Source organism: Sinocyclocheilus grahami, unplaced genomic scaffold (genome assembly GCF_001515645.1).
Source record: "Sinocyclocheilus grahami isolate Dianchi unplaced genomic scaffold, SAMN03320097.WGS_v1.1 scaffold40.1, whole genome shotgun sequence".
Taxonomy (NCBI): domain Eukaryota; kingdom Metazoa; phylum Chordata; class Actinopteri; order Cypriniformes; family Cyprinidae; genus Sinocyclocheilus; species Sinocyclocheilus grahami.
Window position 1 is genome coordinate 1,433,735 of NW_015505219.1, and position 12,202 is coordinate 1,445,936.

A 12,202-nucleotide genomic window follows, 5' to 3' on the forward strand; every position below is an offset into this window, starting at 1 on the left:
TTTTTTTTTTTTTAGAAATAGCCTTTGTGCACAGCCAGCCTTGTGCTCTTCTAGGTTCAAAAAACTGTTGTCCATAAAATGCGTTGCACAAATTTGAACATCTGGGTTGTGCTGTTCTGTTAAATAAATCTTAACCAATGATTCCTAATTGCATCTACTTCCGGAAGGCCAAATAAAGTGCTTTTGCTTTCACCTAGAAACACACAGCGTCTCCCTGACATGGCTGCTTCAACACTACTGCTGTTCCTGAAACCACGCCTTCTTTCTTTGCATGCACATTTGGGCGGCATTATGCTAATATTTCCACATCGTGGAACAACTTTACAGATCTTCTTTATGTACCAAGAGCTTGTAACACTCCAAAGAGAAAGGAAAACTTGCATCATATGACCCCTTTGACTATTGCATTGCGGTAACTTACAGGTGGTCATGGTTTGTAAACTACAGAATACAAAGGGATATCCAACCCTGCAAGAAAACTACTTTTATTAAATACACTTCATCAAGTATATTGCACATATGTTGTAAGGATTTACCATGAATATCACTTACCTCCTGAAATTGCAGGTTAATATATGGAAGACAGGCAGTTCAATTCAACTACAAGACAAAAAAAAAAAAAGAAGTACTTTACCATGTGATCAACTTCTACCATCATAAAATGGCATAAAAGTTAATTTCATCATCATGATGGCATGATATGAACTGGATTTCACACTTCATTGCAACACACTCAGAATCTGTGGACTTTGGCTGTTGATTTTACTTCTTTGTTTTCTTAAAAAATATAGAATGATACAGACGGTCAGTGATATGAGGACACACAGAGACACTACTGTGGTCATCATTACTACTGTCAGATTAGTCATCACTGTTTCACTCTCATCACCTGTTGTTGTCTTCAGTCTGACCAACGGGACTTTCAGCTGGGGTTTGAGCATCTGTGATTAATAAGATATACTTAAATGAACATCATCATCTGAGCCAGTCTGATTAAGTTCCTATTCCTGTAACTCAGCATTTAGTTGAAGCACCTTCAGCAGCAATTACAACCTGAAGTATTTTTGGGGTATAATGTGACAGGTTTGCACTCCTGGATTTGGGGATTTTTTGCCAATCTTCTCTGCAGATCCTCTCAAGCCATGTCAGGTTGGATGGGGACTGCAGTGGATAGCCCTTTTCAGGTATCTCCAGAGATGTTTGATTTGGTTCAAGTCTGGCCTCTCGCTGGGCCACTCAAGGATATTAATAAAGTCCTGCATTGTCTTGTCTGTGTGCTCGAATGCCTCTGTCTGGCCACTCTTCCATAGAACTCAGATCAGTGAAGTGCTGCAGTGATCTCCACACATGATCTCTGGAGCTCAACCAGAGTGACTGTCAGGTTCTGAGTCACCTCTCTTACCAAAGCCCATCTCCCCCTGATTGCTCAGTTTGGCTGGGCTACCAGCTGTAGAAAGAGTCCTGATTATTCCAAAATTCTTCCATTTAAGAATTATGGAGGCCACTGTCTTGGAAGCCTTTAATGCAACTGTGTTTCAACACAATTGTGTTTCTGCTCTGATATACATATTCAGCTGTTAGACCTTATATACACACAGGTGTGTGTTTTTCTAAAACATATACATATTTGAATTTGTCACAGATGTATAGAATTATCTTAAAGATGAACATTAACTTTCTACAAGCTTGTTTAAACATTCACACATTCATATTATAACCAAGTATATTTTGTCTCAAACTTTTTTGGTCTGCTTTATAATACTCACTGCTCTAACCACAGGCTACAATCACCACAATGTGACTTAATTTGAATCTAAACCTTTACCTAAGCATGTTTACTGTATTACCATAATCAAAACAATCTTCACCACAGGTCACATTTTAATTGCATATCTTAACTTAATCTTTCAAATTAATCAATGTCTGTCAGAGAGTCTGCACTGAGACTTTATGGGCTTAGAAATATTGCATTTCAACACACCTTTCATCACCAGCTTCACTTCATAGCAGGTTTTTTCATTTAATCTGCACCGATACCACAATTCATCAGTGTGTACTGCATTCCTTATATGTAAAGATCCGTTCTTTAGTTGTTTTGAGCTCTCATACAGAGGCTTCAGGAGTTTCTCTGTGCTGCTTGAGGGCTTGTATGCAGCGATACTGGGTTCTATCTGTTGACTGGTGACCATTAACAACTTTCCAAGTGACTCGTTCAGTTCTGTTTTGTAGAGGATGTTCAGAGCATGGCAGCAACACTGAAGAGTCTGGGGTTGGATGGACAGAATCCAAAGTTACTTACCAAAGTTACAAACAGGCTTCCTTATTATTTGCAGTCTCACCTTTGACCTTTAGGTTAAATCGAATTATATTAAGGCAGTCCTGATCCTTGTAGACCTGACAGTCATAAAAACCACCATTGGATAATCTGATGTCTTTCAGATCAAGTGTAACACTTCCATCCTCTTTCCTCACAGACCATCTCTGGTGCTCTGATGCTGGAGAGATATCTGGATACATAGGATGTCTTTATCTTGGTTGGTTCTGCATAGTTTTACTGTCAGAGACTGCATCGGGTGGGTTGTGGTTAGGCAGGAAATAGACTGTCACCCTGAACACAGTTTACGTTCAACTGATGAACCTGCTTGCAGCGTCTGTGTCACCACTGAAAGGAAATGAAGAGCAAAATGAGACAAAGCACTAAGAGAAAGGAGATGTGGAAACCACCACATCGCTTACAGTAACAAACAGCATTTACTTTTTATTATGAGTAACTGGTAACTGTACTTTTTAACTGGTTGTACCTCTACATGCATTAATACATTTTAGGAAACAAGAATAATATATTTTAGTGAAAGGCTACAGAGGATACAGTGAAAAAAAACAAATGTTGTAATGACATTTTTTCTTTTCTTTTCTCTATTCTAAGTATGAGTATAAGTTGTCTAAGTATAAGTTGTGTTCACCAGTGTTTAGTAAAGTCGTGGGTGAAATGGATAACTTTTCAGACTTCCTAAAAGGGCAAATCAAGGGAGCCGGAGTGTCTGTAACATTCACAGCCCAAATTGTTTGGTGTTTAAGAACAAAAGCCTTTACACTGCCAATATAACTGTGTACACAAAGCTTGGCAAGACATAAAAAAGAAAAGTGGTCAAAAACTGAAAGTGAATGACAGAGACATGTCGAACACTAAGAAGGACTTTGTCTAAACAACACAGAACTACTGCAGTGAAGGGACAGAAAACCTCAATTTTTTCAATTGAGGACATGTATCCACAAAATTCGACCACAGAGAACTTCATAAAGCCAACATCCATGAAAGAGTGGAAATTGCTAAAACTTTAATCACAGACACTGATGCTAAAATGTGAAAAAGATGGTGTCATAATCATAATGGACAGTTGGAGCACCAAGATTAATGCCATCATCTGCCCTGGCCAGACAAATCACCTGACTATTTATCAAACCACTACGGATAGTTTTGGAGAGAAGTGCGAGAAGCGGATTCTCTGAAGCTACTGGCAGATGTTTTGATGAACGACTGGAGACTATACCAAAGTTGTATGAATCTATAAGAAGGTTGGAGGCTGCATTAAAGGCAAAGGGTGGTAAACCACCCTAGTAAAGAAATAGAAGGAAAAAATAACGCATATTTACCAGGTGTTCACATTATTTTGTCCAACTCCAGTATATATTAGTCCTTATATATACATTTCCTGCAAATGTAGTCTGGAGGTTAACAGTGATTTCCAAATTGCACGTCCACTATGTAACATATGAATGACAACATTTGAATAATTATTACTGCAATGTTTCTATAATACTGCTTTGAAATTATGTCCACTATGAAAAGTGCTTAATAGAATAAAGACATGCCACGATTACACATCCATATCACACTAGTTTGTAAGTTGGTTAAATGATTTTGACTTCATATAAAAGACACTTACCTTTGCATTCTAATAACGCTGCTATTAGAAGACACAGGAGTTGGAAATATGGAGACTGAAAACTCCTCATCATATACAGATGTTCACAGCAGGACAGCTGAATTCTATATGAGCACAGGCCACATCACTTCACTTTCACAGAGCTGTTTTCAGTTACTCCAAATTTAATGCGGAAGTAGGAAATATGGTCTAATTCTGTGCTCATATAGAGGCCTTCTATTAACTGCTATTAGAATTCTTAGAAGACGGAAGAGAACTTCATAAAGCCAACATCCATGAAAGAGTGGAAATTGCAAAAACTTTAATCACAGACACTGATGCTAAAATGTGAAAAAGATGGTGTCATAATCATAATGGACAGTTGGAGCACCAAGATTAATGCCATCATCTGCCCTGGCCAGACAAATCACCTGACTATTTATCAAACCACTACGGATAGTTTTGGAGAGAAGTGCGAGAAGCGGATTCTCTGAAGCTACTGGCAGATGTTTTGATGAACGACTGGAGACTATACCAAAGTTGTATGAATCTATAAGAAGGTTGGAGGCTGCATTAAAGGCAAAGGGTGGTAAACCACCCTAGTAAAGAAATAGAAGGAAAAAATAACGCATATTTACCAGGTGTTCACATTATTTTGTCCAACTCCTGTATATATTAGTCCTTATATATACACATTTCCTGCAAATGTAGTCTGGAGGTTAACAGTGATTTCCAAATTGCACGTCCACTATGTAACATATGAATGACAACATTTGAATAATTATTACTGCAATGTTTCTATAATACTGCTTTGAAATGATGTCCACTATGAAAAGTGCTTAGTAGAATAAAGACATGCCACGATTACACATCCATATCACACTAGTTTGTAAGTTGGTTAAATGAATTTGACTTCATATAAAAGACACTTACCTTTGCATTCTAATAACGCTGCTATTAGAAGACACAGGAGTTGGAAATATGGAGACTGAAAACTCCTCATCATATACAGATGCTCACAGCAGGACAGCTGAATTCTATATGAGCACAGGCCACATCACTTCACTTTCACAGAGCTGTTTTCAGTTACTCCAAATTTAATGCGGTAGGAAATATGGTCTAATTCTGTGCTCATATAGAGGCCTTCTATTAGCTGCTATTAGAATTCTTAGAAGACGGAAATATGAAGACTAAACACATCACACAGACCTTATACATTCACACAGTTGTTTATGATCTGTGTAAAATGTGAGAGATGCACAATTTCACAGACATTTCAAATGACCAAATCAATCAGCTACATGATTTTTATTATAAAAACAACATAATATATTCAACATACTTAAAGACAAACTTAGTCAGAAAGTATTATATATAAAATCTAGATGTAAAATATTTGGTGTTTAGTACTGTTACTGTCACTGCTGCCGCCAGTATTGCCACTTGTATAAAAACACATTTTATTCTTATACAAATTTAGTTTTGAATCTAACACTCAGTTGTCTGTACCGTTTGTTTGTACCATATGTCTATGACACATCAGCTACAGTATGTACAAAATACAAGTACACTATAAGCACACCATAAAAAAAAGACAATGGAGAAGAACTACTAAATTATTGGATTTATTTTTGATAGAAAAGGTTTTGCTTACAGAAAAATACAAACCTTTGATTTGATCAGTGCTTAATGCAAATTCTAAAACCAATAAATACAAAATACATGTACATAAATCATTCTTATTTACTTTGGAATAAGAACAATTCCAAAATAAAATAAAAAATAATAGATTTACAAGGCATTATTGTGGTGTTTCATTCACATGAATCAGATGCTGTGTGCATAGATAAAGTCCTGTAGATATAGACAAGAACAGGCAGCTTGGTATCAAAAAATGAGTTAATGTGTCTGCTAAAGGATTAAAAGACTATGGTAGAAAATATCAGTTATTTCACTTACTTTATATAACATTTGCTTCAATGTTATACAGTAGATCATGTGCTGGTAAACTAACAAAATAAACTAAATTAACTCTTTTCATTGTTTTACCGTCAGGAAAGAACAAACACTGATTTGTCTTTTAGCAAGTCGGTTAACTAACATGTTTGGTGAAAACAGAAACACTAGTTGATTAGTGATTTCACCTAAAAAAATACAATAGTTGCATAACAGAAAAGACAGAATTTCACAGTGCAGTTGATTAAGAAAAGCTCTGCTATTTATAATGCTAAATTACATTTGCTACAGGCAAGTCAGCACTGAACTTGAATTAAGTTCAGCATGTGTATGGAAAATTAAGGAAATATAGTTGAAATGTAAATTTCTTTAATGTGATTATGGTTTTTTAAATTGTATTATCAGTGAAGTGCTGCAGTGATCTCCACACATGATCTCTGGAGCTCAACCAGAGTGACTGTCAGGTTCTGAGTCACCTCTCTTACCAAAGCCCATCTCCCCCTGATTGCTCAGTTTGGCTGGGCTACCAGCTGTAGAAAGAGTCCTGATTATTCCAAAATTCTTCCATTTAAGAATTATGGAGGCCACTGTCTTGGAAGCCTTTAATGCAACTGTGTTTCAACACAATTGTGTTTCTGCTCTGATATACATATTCAGCTGTTAGACCTTATATACACACAGGTGTGTGTTTTTCTAAAACATATACATATTTGAATTTGTCACAGATGTATAGAATTATCTTAAAGATGAACATTAACTTTCTACAAGCTTGTTTAAACATTCACACATTCATATTATAACCAAGTATATTTTGTCTCAAACTTTTTTGGTCTGCTTTATAATACTCACTGCTCTAACCACAGGCTACAATCACCACAATGTGACTTAATTTGAATCTAAACCTTTACCTAAGCATGTTTACTGTATTACCATAATCAAAACAATCTTCACCACAGGTCACATTTTAATTGCATATCTTAACTTAATCTTTCAAATTAATCAATGTCTGTCAGAGAGTCTGCACTGAGACTTTATGGGCTTAGAAATATTGCATTTCAACACACCTTTCATCACCAGCTTCACTTCATAGCAGGTTTTTTCATTTAATCTGCACCGATACCACAATTCATCAGTGTGTACTGCATTCCTTATATGTAAAGATCCGTTCTTTAGTTGTTTTGAGCTCTCATACAGAGGCTTCAGGAGTTTCTCTGTGCTGCTTGAGGGCTTGTATGCAGCGATACTGGGTTCTATCTGTTGACTGGTGACCATTAACAACTTTCCAAGTGACTCGTTCAGTTCTGTTTTGTAGAGGATGTTCAGAGCATGGCAGCAACACTGAAGAGTCTGGGGTTGGATGGACAGAATCCAAAGTTACTTACCAAAGTTACAAACAGGCTTCCTTATTATTTGCAGTCTCACCTTTGACCTTTAGGTTAAATCGAATTATATTAAGGCAGTCCTGATCCTTGTAGACCTGACAGTCATAAAAACCACCATTGGATAATCTGATGTCTTTCAGATCAAGTGTAACACTTCCATCCTCTTTCCTCACAGACCATCTCTGGTGCTCTGATGCTGGAGAGATATCTGGATACATAGGATGTCTTTATCTTGGTTGGTTCTGCATAGTTTTACTGTCAGAGACTGCATCGGGTGGGTTGTGGTTAGGCAGGAAATAGACTGTCACCCTGAACACAGTTTACGTTCAACTGATGAACCTGCTTGCAGCGTCTGTGTCACCACTGAAAGGAAATGAAGAGCAAAATGAGACAAAGCACTAAGAGAAAGGAGATGTGGAAACCACCACATCGCTTACAGTAACAAACAGCATTTACTTTTTATTATGAGTAACTGGTAACTGTACTTTTTAACTGGTTGTACCTCTACATGCATTAATACATTTTAGGAAACAAGAATAATATATTTTAGTGAAAGGCTACAGAGGATACAGTGAAAAAAAACAAATGTTGTAATGACATTTTTTCTTTTCTTTTCTCTATTCTAAGTATGAGTATAAGTTGTCTAAGTATAAGTTGTGTTCACCAGTGTTTAGTAAAGTCGTGGGTGAAATGGATAACTTTTCAGACTTCCTAAAAGGGCAAATCAAGGGAGCCGGAGTGTCTGTAACATTCACAGCCCAAATTGTTTGGTGTTTAAGAACAAAAGCCTTTACACTGCCAATATAACTGTGTACACAAAGCTTGGCAAGACATAAAAAAGAAAAGTGGTCAAAAACTGAAAGTGAATGACAGAGACATGTCGAACACTAAGAAGGACTTTGTCTAAACAACACAGAACTACTGCAGTGAAGGGACAGAAAACCTCAATTTTTTCAATTGAGGACATGTATCCACAAAATTCGACCACAGAGAACTTCATAAAGCCAACATCCATGAAAGAGTGGAAATTGCTAAAACTTTAATCACAGACACTGATGCTAAAATGTGAAAAAGATGGTGTCATAATCATAATGGACAGTTGGAGCACCAAGATTAATGCCATCATCTGCCCTGGCCAGACAAATCACCTGACTATTTATCAAACCACTACGGATAGTTTTGGAGAGAAGTGCGAGAAGCGGATTCTCTGAAGCTACTGGCAGATGTTTTGATGAACGACTGGAGACTATACCAAAGTTGTATGAATCTATAAGAAGGTTGGAGGCTGCATTAAAGGCAAAGGGTGGTAAACCACCCTAGTAAAGAAATAGAAGGAAAAAATAACGCATATTTACCAGGTGTTCACATTATTTTGTCCAACTCCAGTATATATTAGTCCTTATATATACATTTCCTGCAAATGTAGTCTGGAGGTTAACAGTGATTTCCAAATTGCACGTCCACTATGTAACATATGAATGACAACATTTGAATAATTATTACTGCAATGTTTCTATAATACTGCTTTGAAATGATGTCCACTATGAAAAGTGCTTAGTAGAATAAAGACATGCCACGATTACACATCCATATCACACTAGTTTGTAAGTTGGTTAAATGATTTTGACTTCATATAAAAGACACTTACCTTTGCATTCTAATAACGCTGCTATTAGAAGACACAGGAGTTGGAAATATGGAGACTGAAAACTCCTCATCATATACAGATGCTCACAGCAGGACAGCTGAATTCTATATGAGCACAGGCCACATCACTTCACTTTCACAGAGCTGTTTTCAGTTACTCCAAATTTAATGCGGAAGTAGGAAATATGGTCTAATTCTGTGCTCATATAGAGGCCTTCTATTAACTGCTATTAGAATTCTTAGAAGACGGAAATATGAAGACTAAACACATCGCACAGACCTTATACATTCACACAGTTGTTTATGATCTGTGTAAAATGTGAGAGATGCACAATTTCACAGACATTTCAAATGACCAAATCAATCAGCTACATGATTTTTATTATAAAAACAACATAATATATTCAACATACTTAAAGACAAACTTAGTCAGAAAGTATTATATATAAAATCTAGATGTAAAATATTTGGTGTTTAGTACTGTTACTGTCACTGCTGCCGCCAGTATTGCCACTTGTATAAAAACACATTTTATTCTTATACAAATTTAGTTTTGAATCTAACACTCAGTTGTCTGTACCGTTTGTTTGTACCATATGTCTATGACACATCAGCTACAGTATGTACAAAATACAAGTACACTATAAGCACACCATAAAAAAAAGACAATGGAGAAGAACTACTAAATTATTGGATTTATTTTTGATAGAAAAGGTTTTGCTTACAGAAAAATACAAACCTTTGATTTGATCAGTGCTTAATGCAAATTCTAAAACCAATAAATACAAAATACATGTACATAAATCATTCTTATTTACTTTGGAATAAGAACAATTCCAAAATAAAATAAAAAATAATAGATTTACAAGGCATTATTGTGGTGTTTCATTCACATGAATCAGATGCTGTGTGCATAGATAAAGTCCTGTAGATATAGACAAGAACAGGCAGCTTGGTATCAAAAAATGAGTTAATGTGTCTGCTAAAGGATTAAAAGACTATGGTAGAAAATATCAGTTATTTCACTTACTTTATATAACATTTGCTTCAATGTTATACAGTAGATCATGTGCTGGTAAACTAACAAAATAAACTAAATTAACTCTTTTCATTGTTTTACCGTCAGGAAAGAACAAACACTGATTTGTCTTTTAGCAAGTCGGTTAACTAACATGTTTGGTGAAAACAGAAACACTAGTTGATTAGTGATTTCACCTAAAAAAATACAATAGTTGCATAACAGAAAAGACAGAATTTCACAGTGCAGTTGATTAAGAAAAGCTCTGCTATTTATAATGCTAAATTACATTTGCTACAGGCAAGTCAGCACTGAACTTGAATTAAGTTCAGCATGTGTATGGAAATTGAAGGAAATATAGTTGAAATGTAAATGTCTTTATTGTGATTATGTTTTTATAAATTGTATTTTAGCATCACTGATGCATCTGTGTAGTGCTGATTCACTCATACCTGGAACTTCTCTGCCTTTTCCCACTCTGTAAACATAAGGGAATAAGTGTTTTTATGAAGAGTTTGAGTCTTAAGCAGAGAATGAAAAATAATACCTTTCTTGTTACTAAACCTTGATTTCCCTCTTTCTCATCTATTCCATTGAAACAGCTATATGCATGTTTTGGACTATTACCTGCATAGATCTTTGTGTTACTATACTACATTAAAGTGACAAACTTTTTATTAATTTTTCTCCCATTCACATGACTACTCTCTGCTAACTGGATTTTTGGAAAAATGTTCACTGCTGTGTTCATTTCCCTTCTTCTAATACCCTGATATCCTTCATCTCCCATCAGCCTCTCTTAACACACACACAATGAAATCATTAGTGCTCATAATCGGTCACAGGGCCCTATCTGTTAATTCATTTTATACAAAACGTATTATTTCTTCTATTAATCCCTAATTACTTAAAATAAAATAGACCAAAATTGTTTCAAAGTGTCTTTGCTAATTTGAGGTGAAATTCAGTTTCTAAATGGCTTCAACTCTGAACTGATCTCCTCTAAATAGGTCTTATTTATACTAAAGGAATCATTAAGGCTTTTCTCATAAAAAGATTCTCTAAGGTGGAACTGATGAATAAAGCCATGTCTGAAATCTATTTGACTCACTGACAGTGAAAATATGTATGAAAAGCTGTCGTCCCGTTTTATAGATGATTTAACCTCAGATTGTACAATCTGATTTATAAATATTGTGATGTGGTGTAAAGGTCAAAAGTGGAAACCAGAAGACTGGAGTTTCTATTATCAATTTTAGAGCAGGACTGAAGTTACTGTGTGTCCAGGAATGAAGCATCAATGAAGAGGAATACCAGATTCCTCTCTCGGTCATCAGCAGGAACTGGTCTGTAGGTTGCTCTCGGTGAGGATGGAGGTTATGCTGGAATGATCATACAATCCATCATCATCATCATCATCAGAGCTGAGCACTGAAGACTCCAGAGCTGACTGTCGGGCCTGCTGGATCTTCCTCCTGAGAGAGAGAAAAAAACAAACAATACTATTTAACAGTAGTGTCTAAGAAAAAATCTAAAACTTTAAAAAAATTTTTTACAGATTCTAGTGTAATTATTATACATGCAGGTTTTTAGGCTTTAAACTCAAGCAAACTTCCAAGTGGGCCACAGGATGAAAATATTTGTAATTAATATGTTATTATTAATAGCATTAATATAAAAAATACTAGCAATATTATTCTGACAGGGTTTCTGCAGACATTAAATTTAAGACTTTTAAGACCTTTTTAATACCACCTTGTATGAAATGTAAGACCTAAACCTGTAATGGAAATACACATTTTATTACATACATATATGTAATATTTAATGTGTATAAATTAAAAAGAAAACAAAATATCATTGCTGTAATAAATTATATTTATTACTACGATATACAGTGAACTTTCATGTCAGCAGACAATATTCCATACAAAATATCCCCGCAAAATAACTGCATCACTGAGATTTTTGGTGGAGTAAATTTATTCTGAAGCAACATTTTCAGCAGTTCTATCAGCTTTTTGTGTGGCGGTCAGATAGAAATTAATCTTTTCCAATAAGTTTAAATAGATTTTTCCCTTTTATGGGCATTTTAAAAGTTCTTCATTTGACCTTTTATGGGCATTTGGAGTCTTCATTTTACCTTTATAAAGCCATTTTTCTATAAGTGTGCATTATCTTTTGAGTCAAATTCTTACATTTAATCAGTGAATTAGAATAATAAGACATTTGGGCTGTTACCAAGCAAATTAAATCAGTATCAACAAAATTCA

At 35.4% G+C, this 12,202-nt stretch overlaps 1 protein-coding gene and 2 pseudogenes across 1 annotated transcript in view; all 3 read right to left on the minus strand.

Annotated features, from left to right (window-relative positions):
• Positions 1 to 719: 719 nt before the first annotated feature.
• Positions 720 to 2,517, minus strand: LOC107582126 (uncharacterized; annotated as a pseudogene).
• A 4,364-nt stretch (positions 2,518 to 6,881) lies between these two features.
• LOC107582127 (uncharacterized) lies at positions 6,882 to 8,920 on the minus strand (annotated as a pseudogene).
• Positions 8,921 to 9,471: 551 nt separating this feature from the next.
• Positions 9,472 to 12,202, minus strand: part of LOC107582064 (cingulin-like) — a 34,857-nt gene continuing 32,126 nt past the window's right edge. The window contains exon 22 of the mRNA XM_016267785.1: positions 9,472 to 11,404. Coding sequence (XP_016123271.1) covers positions 11,263 to 11,404 — 142 coding nt within the window. The 3' untranslated portion in view covers positions 9,472 to 11,262. The remainder of the gene's footprint in view (positions 11,405 to 12,202) is intronic.